The following is a 16,984-nucleotide window of genomic DNA, read 5'->3' as shown; positions in this document are numbered from 1 at the left end:
CATACTTTGAAATGACAAATCCATTAAAAATAATAAAACATATTGGCTCCACATCCTGCAACTTCCTACCTGCAAACAACCACAGAGCTTTCATTGAAACTAGGTCTGCTTATTTCCACAGAATGACACCTCTCCCTAATTAAGTCTAATGGCATACAATCTACCAGGATCTGGACTACCTGAAATAAATTAAATTATGGTCTGTAAATTGTAAGTGCACTTTGTTTAATTAAACTACATTTCAAAGCCCACTTGCTGTATTTTTTCAGTAACATCCCAATATCCATTTCCAGGTCACATTACAAGACATTGGCAGTGGTAGACTTAGCATCCTCCAGATCCCTACAGGACCACACTCATACTGCTAACATTGTCCGTTAAATGTAAATATCCATCCACTGTAAATGGCAAGAAGCTATGTCTTAGAAAATCTATTTTGGCATTCCTAGTACCAAAGTATCAGGTTTTGAAACAAAGAAACATATTCTCCACAGTTTGTAAGTCTCTGTCTTTAATAACCATCTACTATTGCAGTACTCCCAACACAAACACACACATACACACTAAAACCCCCAACATTTAAAAAATGACATTGTGCCCACCTGATTTGCCAGTATTGATGATCCACCAAAGATATGCTTACTGTTGTCCAATCTACCACTGCTTAGAACCCACCAATGACAAGACAGTACTGGGTGATTTTTTTTGTTTGTCAAAAAAAAAAAACAATAAACTTTATATGCTACAGTCCCACATTAGTCAATCCATTACTGACCCATTAACCCTAGGCTGCTGTCTCATTCTTAATCCCTGGGACTGCATTACCTTGGATGACTACTTTTATTTCCTAAGCAAAAGACACAGATTGGAAGATGAGGCAAAAATCCAGACATTCTTCGAAAATCTATACAGTTGAGAGGTATGATTTCATATTCAATACAACACTCTCCCTGTCAGAAAAGCTGCAATTTAATGAAAGTGTACTTTTAATGTAGGATGCATTTGTGAGCTAACCTTTTTGTATGTTAGCCTCTTTGTGCATGTGTCTCTCTCTGTCTCTCTGCCATGCAGACATAAACACACGCACACACACACAAACACTTCTACTTTCACGCACACAAACATTCTGCTTTCATGCATGCACTCGCTCACACTATACTTACCTGTTAACACAGGTTAAGTGCTGTCTCCTTAAAAGGCAATGGCAGCAAATCCATAGACGAGTCCCTCTTCAGCAAGAACACACACATTGATTCTTTGGCTTGAAATAAGGGGCGCGAACACACAGACCCTTCTTTGGTGCAAAAAAATAAAAACTAGAAGGATCTTTGGTGCATGCGCACACCGATGTTAGAGTTACAGGTCACAACCGTGAAAAACACAACAAAAAAGTGTTTTGGGGCATGTGTACATTGATGTTGGAATTAGAGGTAGAGGGCCGCATGGCAGAGCTCTGAGGGCCGCAGGTTGGACACATCTAGTTTAAAGTTGAAATCAAATCCTTTGAAATTTTTTTAGTTCAGTATATGTTAGTACCAAAAGGATACAGGTGGAATGGCCAGTACTAGCTCTGTGCATTATGGTCTTCCTTCAGCTATGTCATTTGGTTTGGAATTTGGTTAGGTGGCATAGAGGGACAGAGAAAGAGAGATTTCCAAATCCACTGTGTCACATTTCTCATCAGCTTCTATTCTCAGTCACTTCAATTTGAGATTGAATGAGGGTGATAAGCTGTCAGAAATGCTTGGAAGCTGGTAAAAACTGAAAACAAGAGAAGGGCAGGGCAAAAATAGTTAAAAGTATACATACTAGCATCAGGGTATAAAAGCAAAGAGAAATCTTATTATGGTAAGCAAAAAATCTTGAAGCATCTGTTTCCATCATGGTATGTGGATGTTTCAGGATGGATCTTTGGATTGTGGGATATTTCAGCTTATTTCACTAAGTAAGCAACTAAATATTTGTTTTTCATAAACTGTTGACTGTGACTGATGTTAAGTTATCACCTGGATTCTCTGTTATAGTTTAGTGGAGAACTTGATCATTTTTAATTTGTTGCCTGACAGTTAAGTGGCTTACACCTCTTTTTGATTGTTTTTCAGGGTTATGAACACACAGCTGAAGACCCGTCCCTTCTTTACAGAGTAGAGAGTATGCCAGGGCTTGGATGGGTTTTAAAAAAGTCTCTGTACAAAGATGAATTGGAGCCCAAATGGCCTACCCCAGAAAAGGTAAGATTTCTGTGTTGAAAAATTAACTAGTGCTGTATCAGTAATTATTTGTATTTGTGTTTCTAAATCTGTATTAATAATGGACAAAGGACACTGACCAATCAGTTTGCTAGTTTACCTGTTCATTTGATTGGTTTTTAACATAGAATAAACCTCTGATGTAGGGCACCTAAGACCTCGCATTCAATCACAGATCCCTTCTCTCTCACAAACTTCAAAATTCTACTGGGAATGTTTTTCTCAACCTTTACATTGATGTACACTGAAAGATGATGCAGTCAAATACTGCATAACTGAAAAAGCAGAAAAAATTACTTCAAAGAAAGAGAGAGACCAGAGGGGGGGGAAACACTTTTCCACTGAAAGCGTACATAGTGGCATGCCAAAAAGTGTTTTTAAGTACATTCTATTAAGCAAATGCTCATAATTATGCAGCACTTGATATTTTGAGCTCAAATGTTCAGCTTGCTTTGTTGGCCTGAGTGTACCTATAAGTACTTAAAAAGTTATGGGCATTCAGAAACCATTTAGCTAAACACTGATATGGCCTTTGTACTCCATGATCCTCCATTACAGAAGATGTAAGGTATTGCACAGTGAAGACTCCAGCTTGACTGAGTATTTCTTGCAATTTTTAATGACTTGTGAAATCACATTTACAAATGAAATTACACAATGGCACAAAGGAGTTATATAGAAGGAGCCCCTAAAATTACTACCTGAAAAATTCCTCCCCAAATTCCTAGTAGTTAAAAGTTATAACCCTGTACAACAATTAGTTGGTTGAAATGGCCAAGTACACCATTTCAGCAAATGCCCATAACTCTGTCAAAATGTGACAGTTTAAACTGAGATTTATAATATGCTACCACTTCTGAATTTGGGCAACTCAGGTCCAGAATATGATTTGCAAACATGACTCGAGACAGCATTTGCAAATTAAATTCCAGTTTCATACCAAAATTCTACAAAGCTAAAAAGTTATAATGATGTAAACAGGTAAACTGAGCAGCCTCATTTTGTGGCACATTAGGATAGAGCCCTGTCTGCATCCCAGATGTCCATGGATTGGTTAGAGGCCCTGGTACCCGAGAAACCAGGCAGATAGGTGTAGGAGTAAAGGGGTGTAAGGTGCACACTCAGGAGCACACTGCATAGTGCAGTTTCCTTGGTGTTTGATGGCTACCTAGGTAACATCCCTCTCATTTGTCGCTTGCCCCAGTAATGAGGAATGAATAGGCTAGTTTCTCTAGAGAGGGTCTGATGGTTGACAGGCAGTGTGGGTAAAGAGGACAAAAAAAAAAGTCAAACTAGGCAGTGCAATTTTTGTCAACATTATTTTTAACAGCCGCCCACAGCTCTACCAAAACATCAATCTGAGCTCACATTTTTAATGTACGATCTGTGTACTACCAACCGCTACCATCTGAGCTATGTCATTGAGTTTTACATATTTGATCCAGAACGTAATGTCTAAAAGAGACTGTGACGTGGTACTTGCTAACAAGTTTTCATAATAGCATGCAACAGTTTAATGAAGGATCCCTTAAATGACTTACTCTAAAAATTTCATAACAAAATTCTTCATGTGTGTAACCTTGCAGGGCAGTCAGTTAAGTAGTAGGAGAATTTATTTTACAGTAAAGTATACTGCATACATATGATTTTTATAAAGTATTAAATGTAAAATTAAAACTGTAAAAAAAAAAGTAGAAATGCAGCAAGGCACTTGGGATGTCTGGTACAGATATTACCACATGCCAATAGATTTCAGTGCTCTTGCACTTCAGTCTGTATCTCACAACTTTCCTGGCACATCTAATAATACCTATATCAAGCACACTCCTTTGTGTCTGTGTGTGTGGATGTGGGTATTTACATATATGGATTCACTTCAGAACATTGAGATACCATAATTTCGAAATTCAAACCATTGAGACCAAAAGCTTGAAAGTTCAGTACACCAAAACTTGAAAACATCGAATCCCATAACATTGAAAAGCCATAGGAAACCAGCATTTACTATATTCCACCACAACAACATACAGATGCAAATAAAAAACTATAATAAACTTCTCCAGATATAAGAGGGGGCAAGCCCCCCTGCACCCACCAAGTGGGGGGATGCCCCTCCCACACCCTGGTAGTTAAATATATCAACTCAGAGAATGTACTACACTGAACAAAATGGCAAATGTACCATTCCATGCTTCATGGCTGTCTGTTTTTAAATTGTAAAAAAAATATTCTCAACCTTCTCTTAGAAACACTACTTCACTGCTAAAATATTACACATTACTGTATATCTCTCCAGTTCTTACCGGAGGAGTTTCACAAGTAACCTCAATCGTGTTCCCTTCTTATTTACTGTACTACAACATAACATGTCTTAAAGCCACAGCAACCAAGTTGCACATCATAACTGTGTTTACACAGCTGATTCAACATTCTAACATTTGACATTGTGAACTTCCAGCATAATGAACTTTCAAGCTTTTGGTCTCGGTGTTTTGAATTTCGACATTATGGTATTTCATTGTTCTGAAGTGAACCTGTGTGTGTGTGTGTGTGTGTGTGTGTGTGTACATATATATATATATATATATATATATATATATATATATTTGTGTAATACACACACACGTACATTTTATATATATATATATATATATATATATATATATATAGATATATATATATATATATATATATATATATATATACACACACACACACACACACACATGTATTGGCGTGTGTGTATGCATATGGTTCATAGCTGTATACTAATCTAAAGACCAATGTAGGACCCTTATAAGACTAGCTATGCAACCAAAATGTGACCCACAAATTTGATTTACATAAGTGGTGATTTACTGACCATCTCTGTCCATCAGAGATGTATGAGTAAGACCAGGGGTGAATTTCAGATTACCCATCCATTGATCCAAGTTGCATTTAAAAAGGATAGGGAGGAAATCTCCTTCATATAGATGGGGAGCGTGTACAAGAGAATGGGAATTCTGAACAAAATATCTGTCCCTCTAGCATGTCCTGTTTATGCTGCAAGGAACATTTAGGTCTTTTAATCTAGTAGTTCAATAGTGTTTGTTTTGTGGCTGTGCAAAAAGTTTAGTAAAACAGGGTCCAGAGATGACCTGTTTGCCAGGCAAAGATCATCTCTCCGAAGTCTCTCTGACACCAAGTAAATAGACAAGGCTTTGCAGTGATCAGCTTCGGACTTTGTGTTTACTCCCTGCATTCTTTTTGTAAGGAATCTTTGTGGATGTTCCAGTTGCTGCATGTGTCTGGTCAGATACATACCAAAGGGGCATTATACTCTATGATGGGTCTGATGAGGGCCAAGTACAGTGGTATAACCTCTCTGGACCTAAATGCAATGCCCTTGCTTATAAGTTGAGCAACAGAGAAGGATTTTCTTACCACCTTGGACACATGTTAATTGAAGGCTAGGTTACTATCAACATGAGTACTCAGATCCCTGAGTAGTGAATCAACTTTTAAGGGTGTTTTATTGATGACGTAGTTACCCGTGGTGGTAGACTTTCCAAAAGGTGCTATAATGCATTTCTTGGAAATGAGTTTTAAGCTATGGCTTTGGCACCAAGCATTTGTTTGTATCAAACCTTCCTCATGGGTGTTCACATCTTGGAGGATTCAGTGACTTCCCCCTATTTGCAATCATCTGTAAACTTGGTTAGCCAAAGGCCTTTGACATTGGCTTTTATAACCGAGAAGTAGATGCCAAGGAGGAGTGGGCCCAGCATAGAGCCCCGGGAGACTCCACTGGTAACCGGCCTCTCTGTGTAGGTGGCCTGACCATTTCTGACTTTCTGGTTCCTGTCAGTGAGTCAGCTAGCGATCCAGCATGTTAAAAAAGTTTATACCTAGTTCCATAAATTTGTTGGCAATGTCTGACTTGGAGTATTGTATCAAATGGTTTAGCCAGATCTAGGTAAGCTATATTCATCATTTTCCAGTCAATCATTGCCTTAGTGACATTTTCAAAGAAGTCCACCAGATTCAGTAAGCATCACCTTCTTTTGACAAAGCCAAACTGGGATGGACCCAGTGTCTGGAGATCTCCTATGTTCTTGTTGATAATTTCCATAGTAATTCTTTCCATGGCTTTACAAATAAGTCTGGTCAGACAAATGGGTCTAGGAACCCTTAATTTATTTGACTTTCTATAAAATCAGCACACTTTGGTTGTTAATTGTATGAGATTGCTCCATTACTGGGGTTGGAGAATATACCCTTTTCTCAGTATTGTATGATCTCATATTTATTAGCATGGGATGTGGGGGTTGCTTCCCTGCAAAAAAATGTTTTATTATTGCATACTCCGACTGTGTGTCACAGAGCATGCACAGTCATGTGTCAGCTTTTTTCGATTTTATTGTTGACATTAAGTATATACAAACTGTTAATATCTTTAACAGTTCAAGTTTCAAGACTGTTGAATCTAATAGATACTGTAAAATGCATTACTGTTGGAGTAAATCACTTGTAAGGTTAGACATGGCTTTGTCACCTGCCTTGTAAAGCACACACATTTACAACCTCAGTCCACAAATCCTACATGCAGTTTGTGAACTGTCAGTTGTGTCATTAGCATTTCTATATTCAACAGTATTTGTTTATTTCTTAAACAGTGGTTATTCTCTGTTAGCCTAATACTGATTGTTTTACTCTGCGTGTGAAAAAGTCATGTCTCTTGGGATGCCTTTCCTCTAATGTAATGCATTTTAATATAATATATATGATTAGTGGGCCTGTAGTCATTTGAACTCTTAATTGTGTTTTCAGTTTGAAAACAGCAGTCATGGTTTATTTGTTAGATGTTAATGCTTTTTATTTTTTACTGTGCTTTATGTTATGGTTACATTTAAATTGTGACTGAAATATGGCCCTAACAGTCCAATTCACTTACCTGTAAAATGCATAAGCAAATCAGTTAATGCATGTTCACCTTCTTACTCCAGCCTATGCAATTTAGCCATCTTTCCAACCTTGTAAGCGGTTTTATTTTTTTCTTATTTATGTGTACTTTGCAGTAGTATGCTTTTTGTGCATAGTTGTATGATGACCTATCAAGGCATTTTAGGCACTTTTTCTTCTGTTTCTGAGGCTGCGTTTTTAATTGCCACTCCTTCCCATTTTTCTTAGTTAGGGTTGTGTTGTTTATTTTTGTACTTTGTGATGTTCTTCACATTGATCACTGCTGCAGTAGCCTAAACTGTATGGGTTATCCTGCATAGGGTGTAACAGCTGGCCAGCATCCAAAGCTTCAGAAACCTTTCGCACACCCAAACCATTATTCGTCTTGAGCTAAGCTGACTAAAAAGTCAGGTTTGTGAGACGGGCCCTTCAGAGCTTTCTTTCTGCAGAGAAGAGCAGTCCTCTATGGTCTTTTGGGGAACCAGTGACTGACTAATGCTGTTCCATTGCTGGGCAGATAGGTTATGTTCAGGAAAATACCGCCCACATTACTTCAAAGTTATTTAAATTAAATATTTGTAAAAGAAAATACTAATTTTAAGCTACGGAAAAGTATTTTTCTTGATGGTGTTGTAATTTTATGTACCTTTAAACAGGAGCATGCTTTTTTACTTTTGTCTTAAAAAAATTGTTGAAAGTTGTTTAAAACTTTCTCTCCATAAATTGTGTTTATTTTATTTATTTATTTATTTATTGGTGCTGGGAAAGTGTTTGAAGTGCTTTTCACTGTGTTTTTGTTGGGGGCAGGTGTCTTTTTTTGCTTTTTTCCAGTTTTACTAACTACTGCTGCTAAGCTTCCCTGGGAAACTAGCACTATTTTCTGCACGACTGTAGAACAAACTACTGTTCAGTTGGACCTTCTTCCAGCCACAGAAAAAAGTTAGCTAAGCAACCTTTGCCATCACAGCAGGTGGTAATTTGACACAGCAACAAGTGGTTGCCTCAACTGTGGCTGAAGTTGGTTCCACACATCACTCATCTTTTTCCTCTGATCCCTCTGATGTTGTTTATATAGCCACTATGGACCGGGGGCTCACTATGTCCTCTGCAATTGTTAGGATCCCTTCAGTGGACTAGGTAGAACTACTTTTGTCAGTCATGGGAGAAGGGGCAGGAAAGGTGCCCCTGTTTAGCAGGAATGCTATGCCCATCCCTGGGGAGGTTGTTGCTGGTAATACTAGGTCCATATACCCCAAATTTCTTGTCAAAAAAGTGAAAGAAAACTAAACATTTTACTTTTCCTGTGTTGGTTTTTCTGGACTGGAGCAATTCTAAATTGGTTTCTGGTAAACGAATGTGATGCTGTTTTTCCTCCTCAGGTATTTGATTCAGATTCTGATTTGAGTATGGTATCTGAATCTCCCTGTGAAGGATTCACTTTCTCTGAGACTTTCCAGAATGTGAGGATGCGTTTGTTATAGCCTGTGGATGTTCTTCGTGTTTCACTGTTGCAGTCATCACGTTTGGGTTATACCTGCCAGGGTAGCCTTCAGTCGGCCCAAATACCAGAGGCTTAGTATTTCTGCATCAGTTGCTGTCGCTCCAGGACTGACGCTATTACATCAGTCTTTCTTGCTGAAGAACCCGAAGCAGAAGCAGTTTGCATGAGTGTCAGTCGGTCGCTACCTGAGTTTTCAATTTCCAAATTGAAGTTGAAGTCTTCTAAAGCTAAATACCCCCATTGGGGATCCTTTTTTCTTCCTCTTAACAGGAATTAACTAATTGTCTCGCCTGTGGAAAGCAAATACCACACCAAGACTTTTTCTTACTATGTCACTTGCTTACGCCCAGACCACGACGTCCCCCGCTGTCACTTTTATGTTTTGTTCAACGCCAGAACTACACGTCATGGGGCCCTTATTATAGCTAAATATTTTTTGCTCTCAGTCCTCAAATTCTGATATGGCTTCAGTAAGCCATCAGACAGCAGATCTTCCGAAAAAACATAAGGATAAAGACAGAGACAGACCGTACCAATGACCCTTCCGTTAAGCTGGTCATCAGTTCTCCGGTCCTCAGTGAGGTGGTTTTGCAGCCCCTGAGGCCCTTTCAGAGTCCGGTATGCCGCGAGACTCTTCGACTAAGGATCCTGCGGATGTCTCTACCTTGGATGGTTCCGGAGCCGCAGAGCAGCACCGGTTTCCGAGGAAGTACTTTTCACTACCGATTCTTGACACAGACCGATGACTTCTTTCGCATCTACTGTTCTTTCGAAAACTACTGAGTTTCTAAGGCCCAGGGTACATACCACACCCAAAGAACTGATGACCTAATCTCAGGTACCTGCTTCCTTGCGTCAGTCTCAAATGCTTAAAATGGTGGAAGACCCTAAAATGCTGATCAGGGGAAGCCAAGCTACCCTTTCCAAAAGAAAAATATTTGTCCCCAGTAGTTTTATCTGAACAGGAGTCCGATGACACTGATGCATCTGAATATGAAGACATGCAACCCCTCTCTGCTTATGAGGATTCTGATGCAGAGGAATCCATTCCATGTTCATCGTGCATACAGCTGCAGTCTTTACAGATGGGTTATCCTGCCGTCAGGCGGGTCCTCGGATGGCCGAATTCCAAAGTCTAGGTCCGGCGTCGGTTGTCGTCAGCACGGCAGGGGTTTAAAAGAGGCAGCCGACGCCATTTTCTTCAGTCTTTCTTGCCACGCGGTGCCCGAAACAGAAGCAGTTCGCAAGTGCCGGTCGGCCAGCTCCTGAGATTTACAAAAGTATTTCAGCCGAAGTCTTCTTTAAAGCTAAGTACCCCGTTGGAGAAACTTTTCTTGCCTCAGACCGATGTCAGACAAAGTTAATAATTGCATTTCTTGTGGGAAGCAAATACCGCATAAGGATTTCCACTCTTTCTGTATACCTTGCTTAGGGCCAGACCCCGACGTCTCGGCCTGCCGTTTCTGTGCTAGGTTCAACAAGCGCACTATTAAGTGCCGGGCGGAGTTCGCCCTTCATTATTTTGGCAAAAAATTTAATTATATCATGTCGTCGGATACACTGACACCAGTTTTAAGCAAAAGACGCAAAGACAAGGACCGACATCCAAGGTCTGCACCGAGTACTGAGACCACGCTTAGGCCGACTACCAGTTCTCCGGTTCTCAGCGAGGTGCCTACGCAGCCCCTGACTACCGATGAAACTATTTTACCGGTGACTTCAGTACCCGAGGTCGCAGGCTCCTCGGTCTCCATTCCCACTGCAGACACCGACGCCACTCTTGCCGGGGAAACTGAAAGTTTAGTGAGGCCTGCCATTTCTGAAGGCATCTTCAGGCCTTCCACCTTCTCTATTAAATCCTTCACTGAATCTAAAGCCGCCATGAAAACTAAAAAACAGGGTCCTCAGACCTCCTCTCAAGGCCCCATGCCTAAAAAGCAGATGCTTAAAATGGCTGAGGATTTGATAACTCTCATCAGGGGTTCTCAACCCCCCTCTGACAAAAGACCCAGATTGGAGGAAGACTACCCTTCCTCAGACCAGGCTTCTGTTACCTCAGACCATTCTGAGGACCAAGATTATGCCTATTCCCCTTTTGAAGACTCTGATGCTGAGGAGTGTATCCCCTCGGTCTCCCCCCCCTGAGGACTACTCTTTTGGGGAAACCCTGCATACATTGAGGGAACACTTACACTGGGAAGGCCAAGATTACTCATATTCCAAGAAAAGGCTCAGGGAATTTCTACTGCTCCCCCAGCATAGGCTCCTGGCTATCCCTCCTGTTTTAGATATTTTGGATGATGTGTACGCAGAAGCCAGTCTTAATCCATATTCTTTACCTCCAGCCCCTGTTAAACCAGACAGGTATTACCGGGTTCCTGATTCTCACCAGTTCCTTTATAAAAGCCATACTGCTGACCCAGAAACAATTTCACAGGGTCCCAAGGGAATAAAGGCCTCTACTGCTAAAAACCCTTTACCTTCAGAGAGAGATTCCAGAGCATTAGAAAGGTGGGGAAAAAGGTGTATACATCTGCCACTTTAACCATGAGGGCATTAAACTGTCAATTTCATATGTTAAAGTACCAACAGTTTTTGTTATCTCAGCTGAAAAGCAAAATGACACAAACAGAACAACCAGATTTGAAAGAGTTGCAGGATTTGTTGCATGGAGCAGAGCAAGTGGGTAAACATACCTTGCAGTGTGGTTTTGATGCTTTAGAGGCCTCATGTAGAGCTGCTGTCACGGGGTCTGTTATACGTAGACATGCTTAGCTCAAAGAGCAAACCTTACCAGATCATGTCAAAGCAAAGTTATTAGATGCACCACTTCAAAAAGATGTATTGTTTGGTGTTAAAGCTGAGGAGGTACTAAAGAAAATGGAGGAAAAAGTGAAATCTGTGCAAACAGTGAAAGATTTCTTGCAGGTACAACCTCCACGCTTCAGCAGAAACTGGCCTTCAAAAAATTGGTCCTTTCCAGCCACGGACAGACCTCAAAGGGGCAGATACAGACGCCCAAGGGGTAGAGGACAACCTCAAGGATCTTACAGAGCTAGACAGTGGCAAGCACCAACCCCAAGAGGTGGAGAAGATAGATTACAGTCATTTAGAAAACAGGCACAATGACTTCCCCCTATGCCTGCCAAACAAAGCTTTAATGGCAGCACCTTTGGGCGGAAAACTGGCATTATTTTCAAAAAACTGGCACATTGTTAAAAAAGACAAATGGATTCTGGACATTATAGGCAGAGGCTACAGGTTCCACTTTCACACCCTTCCAAAAAAGAGAGGCTTGCCAAACCTGCCACAAAATCAAAGGGCAGAGGCACAAAGACAAATTTCTCATGGATATGAAAGCGATTCAAGAGGTACCTGCAAAAGAACAAGGTCAAGGTTTTTATTCCAGACTATTCCTGGTACCAAGGAAAGACAAAGATTGGAGACCCATCTTAGACCTATCCATCCTAAACACATATCTACAGGTGCCAAAATTCAAGATGCTCACATTACAGCAGCTTCTTCCCATGCTGGGCAAGGAGTCTTGGCTGGTAACATTGGACCTCAAGGAGGCATACCTGCATGTCCCTATCAGACAAGATTGCAGAAGATACCTCAGATTTCTTGCAGGTTCAACCCATTACCAATTCTCTGCATTGCCCTTTGGTTTATCTACTGCGCCCAGAGTGTTTACGAAATGCCTGGCATCAGTAATTGCCTTCTGCAGACAACAAGGAATACAAATCTACCCATATCTGGATGACTGCCTGATCCAAGCGGACAGCAAGGACATTCTATTGCAGCATCTGACGTTTGTAATAAAACTGTTAAACTACCTGGGATACACAGTGAACAAAAAGAAATCAAAACTAATACCTTCTCAACAGATAATTTTCCTTGGTGCCAGCTTAAATACAACCACCCAGATGGCCTACCTCACGCCAGACAAACAAGGGCAACTGTCTCAATATTTCAACAAAATGGCAACTTTCACCAGACTAACTGCAAGAAAAGTCCTGCAGGCTCTGGGATTCATGGCATCTTGCATCCTACTAATACTATGTGCAAAGCTGCTTATGAGGAAACTACAATGGTACCTAAAAAACTTATGGTCTCAGCACAGCCACAGCTTGGAAACAATTATACCGCTCATTCCAAGCCTTCAAAAGGAATTTTTGTGGTGGGCTCAAGCATGCCAAAGAAACACAGGTCTCCCTTTCTGTGTACCTCAAGCAACTCAAATCATCACAACGGATGCCTCAGACTATGCCTGGGGAGCACATATGGCAGATCAGTGCATTCAGAGAAAATGGTCCCAAAAAGAGAAGCACCTACACATCAGCCAAAAGGAGATGCTAGCCGTGCAAAATGCTCTTATGACCTTCAAAGACCTACTGCATCCAGGCCAGCTATTGATAAGGACAGACAACACCACAGTCATGTGGTACATAAACAAACAGGGGGGAACTCATTCATACCCCCTGTGCAGGCAAGCCATGACCCTATGGAACACAGCACTGGAATTGCAAATTCAACTACAGGCACAATTCCTGCCAGGGAAGGAAAACACACTGGCAGACAACTTAAGCAGAAATATGACAGACCCACACGAATGGAAGTTGCATCCTCAAGTCTTCTCAAAGATAACTCAGGCATGGGGACAGCCAAACATAGATCTGTTTGCTACCCACAGAAATTACCAGTTGGAAAAATTTTGTTCAAGGACCTATCATCCACAGGCCTGGAAAGTGGACACACTCTCTTTCAATTGGACAACATTGACAGTCTATGCCTTCCCGCCTCTTCCTCTACTGACCAAAGTTCTATTAAAAGCCAGAGCAGAGAGGCCACAAATGATTCTCATTGCTCCAGACCGGCCACAACAACACTGGTATCCTCTCCTAAAGAGCCTGACACACTCCCCACCATGGATTTTACCTCTAGTCCCTCTTCTGTTGTCCCAGCACAACTACAAAACCCTTCACAGCCAGCTCAAAACCCTAAATCTAGCTGCATGGAGAATACCTTAATTTCCCAACAGACTCTCCTCTCCAAGGAGGTGCAGGATGTCATCTTGGAGGCCAGAAGACCCTCTACTAGAAAAGCCTACTCCGCCAAATGGAAAAGATTTTGTTCCTGGAATCAAGAAAAGGGCCAGGATCCTTGGGTAATAAATATACCTCAAATTTTACAGTACCTAGCTGAGATGTTAAACAGTGGCCTTTCCTTCTCCTCCATCAAGATCCACGCTTCAGCCATTTCTGCACAATACAATACAGATCCTCCTTTATTCTCACGTCTTCTATTAAGGCAAGTTCCTCAGAGGGGCAAAAAATATAAAACCCCCACGGAAACCACCAGTCCCAGCTTGGGACCTCAACTTCATCTTGGAAAAGCTGACCCTACCTCCCTTTGAGCGGGCTTCTTCAACAGAGCTACAATACTTGTCATGGAAAACAGCCTTCCTTCTGGCTATTACTTCAGCACGCAGGGTTTCGGAACTACAGGCTCTCATGGCTGTGCAACCATTCATCATTTTCCATCAGGACAGAGTTTCCTTACGAACCAACCCTACCTTCATGCCAAAGGTAGTATCCAGTGTAGCTTTGAATCAGACTATTCATTTACCTACCTTTTATCCAAATCCGCAGAACAAAGGGGAGAGACTACTACATTTCTTGGACATTCACAGACAACTTCATTATTACTTGGACAGAACAAAGCCATTCAGGAAATCTGAGCAGCTCTTTGTGTCCTATGCTACAGGTGCTCAAGGAAAGGCTATTTCCAAACAGACAATTTCAAAATGGATAGCCCACTGCATACGCTTTTGTTATTCATTTCATGGAAAATCTGTGCCTGTATACATCAGATCCCACTGCACCAGGGCTGCAGCTACCTTTGCAGCTTTCCTCAGGGGGAACCCTACCAAGGACATTTCGGAAGCAGCTACTTGGAGTTCACTGCACACTTTCTCCAAGCACTACCACCTTCCACTATACTCAAAATCTAGAGCGGGCTTTGCCACAGCAGTCCTGCAGGGCATCCTTGCCCCTCCCAGTTCCACTTAGTGCCTACCACCCGTACTTAGCTTTGGGATTCTACCCATCTGTAATGACTGCAGCTGTATGCATGATGAACATAGTACCATTTTGTACCTACCATAAATGTAGATGTTCGAGTGCTCATACAGCTGCAGTCCAGGTTACGCTCCCTCCTTCCCCTCTTAGGACAGGCCTTATGACAAACACCTTTATCATACAACCTATTTGGGGTATTCCTTTGTGGTGTATTTGCTTACAACTACTGTTTTTGATTTATCTACATTGCATGTTTGCATAATATTATGTTTTGCCTTCCTTCTGGGGGCACCTGACATCTGGGGCAAGAAAAACTGAAGAAAATGGCGTCGGCTGCCTCTTTTATACCCCTGCCACGCTGACGACAGGGAAGAAGCGACGACAACCAACGCCGGACCTAGACTTTGGAATTCGGCTGACCGAGGACCCGCCTGATGGCAGGATAACCCATCTGTAATGACTGCAGCTGTATGAGCACTCCAACATCTACATTTATGGTAGTTACAAAACTGTACTTTCAGCCTCTCCACCCGAGGACTTTTCCTTTGGGGAAACCCTACATACTTTAAGGGAACATTTCCAGTAGGAATGTCAGGACTACCCTCAGTCTAAGAAGAGACTCAGGGAATTCTTAGATCTTCCACAGCATGGGCCTCTGGCTATTCCTCCTGTCCTGGATGTTGTGGATGATGTTTTTATGGAATCTAGTTTGACTTCTGACACCCTCCCTCCTGCTCTCAGGAAACCTGACAGGTACTATAGAGTCCCTGACTTTCACAGGTTTCTTTTCAAAAATACTACTGCTGACCCGGAGGTTATTTCTCAAGGCCTAAAGGAATTAAAACTACTTCTGCTAAGAATCCCACCCCCTCAGATAGGGATTCTCAAGCATTAGACAGATGGGGTAAAAAAGTATACACCTTTGCTACTCTTGCTATTAGAGCACTAAATTGTCAGTTCCGTATGCTAAAATTTCAGCAACATACCATGGGAACTCCTCAAACAAAAAATGTCAACTTTCCTGCTTGTGCAAAAAATAAAGAATTACAAGAATTAGTGCATTCTGCAAGTCAAGTAACTAAGCACACTGTACAATGCAGTTTTGATGTCCTAGAAGCATCTTGCAGGGCAGCAGTCACTGGTTCTATACTTAGAAGGTGTGCTTGGCTTAAGGAACAGCCCTTGCCAGACCATGTCAAACCCAAACTATTGGACGCACCCTAGCACAAAGACAACTTATTTGGCACCAAGGCAGAGGAGGTCTTAAAAAAGATGGAAGAAAAAGCTAAATCTATGCAGACAGTTAAGGACTTCCTGCAGGTCCAACCACACAGGTTCAGTAGGCATTGCCTCTCCAAGCACTGGTCCTTTCCTGCCCCCTCCAGGCCAGCTCAGCCCAGACCTTGGGGAAACATGCCCCCTAGACAGCAGCCCCAGGGAATGCAGAGATCTAAGCAATGGAGTTACTCCTCTTCAAAACCAGGGAGTGCTAAGCCACCCCTTCATGGTAAGAACTCACAATGACTTTCCACTTCCACCCCGTCCCTCTGCCCACCTGCACTTGCCCCTAGGAGGAAAACTCTCCTTCCACACAAGCACCTGGGCCACCATTACCAACAACCGCTGGGTACTCAATATAGTGTCCCAGGGATACAAATTTTATTTCCACACTCTACCAACCCCAAAAGGGTTCCCAGATCTCCCCCCAAACCAGTGGACAGAGGCCAGAAAGCAAGTCCTTTCCCTGTTGTCCATGAGGGCAATAGAGCACGATCCTGCAGAACAGATAGGCCAAGGTTTCTATTCCAGACTCTTCCTGGTACCCAGAAAAGAGGGCACCTGGCGCCCATCCTCGATCTATTCATTCTAAGCACATTTCTGGTGATACCAAAATTCAAAATGCTCACCCTCCAGCAACTACTACCTATGCTGTCCAAGGATGCTTGGTTAGCCACCCTAGGCCTAAAAGAGGCCTACCTACACATCCCAATCAGGGAATCATGCAGGAAATATCTGCATTTCAGAGCAGGATCACTGCACTTTCAGTTCTCTGTGCTTCCCTTTGGTTTATCCACTGCTCCCAGAGTTTTCACAAAATGTTTGTCTCCTGCCATTGCTTTTTGCAGGCAAAGAACTATTCAAATGTACCCATATTTAGACTGCCTAATTCAGGAAGACAGTCAGGAAACACTGCTAGAGCACCTGGCCTT

At 41.9% G+C, this 16,984-nt stretch overlaps 1 protein-coding gene across 7 annotated transcripts in view; it reads left to right on the top strand.

The window, feature by feature from the left end:
* The window catches only part of POMGNT1 (protein O-linked mannose N-acetylglucosaminyltransferase 1 (beta 1,2-)), a 1,898,302-nt gene that overhangs the window by 1,190,172 nt on the left and 691,146 nt on the right, over window positions 1–16,984 (top strand). For all 7 annotated transcript variants that reach the window (XM_044085953.1, XM_044085951.1, XM_044085948.1 and 4 more), the window contains one exon: window positions 2,103–2,231. In XM_044085953.1, the coding sequence (XP_043941888.1) occupies window positions 2,103–2,231 (129 nt within the window). The remainder of the gene's footprint in view (window positions 1–2,102; window positions 2,232–16,984) is intronic.

This window comes from Protopterus annectens, chromosome 10.part0 (assembly GCF_019279795.1).
Source record: "Protopterus annectens isolate FY-2018-M chromosome 10.part0, PAN1.0, whole genome shotgun sequence".
Lineage (NCBI taxonomy): Eukaryota > Metazoa > Chordata > Ceratodontiformes > Protopteridae > Protopterus > Protopterus annectens.
The sequence above is the reverse complement of the archived record's forward strand: the minus strand, read 5'-3'. Positions and strand labels throughout refer to the sequence as shown.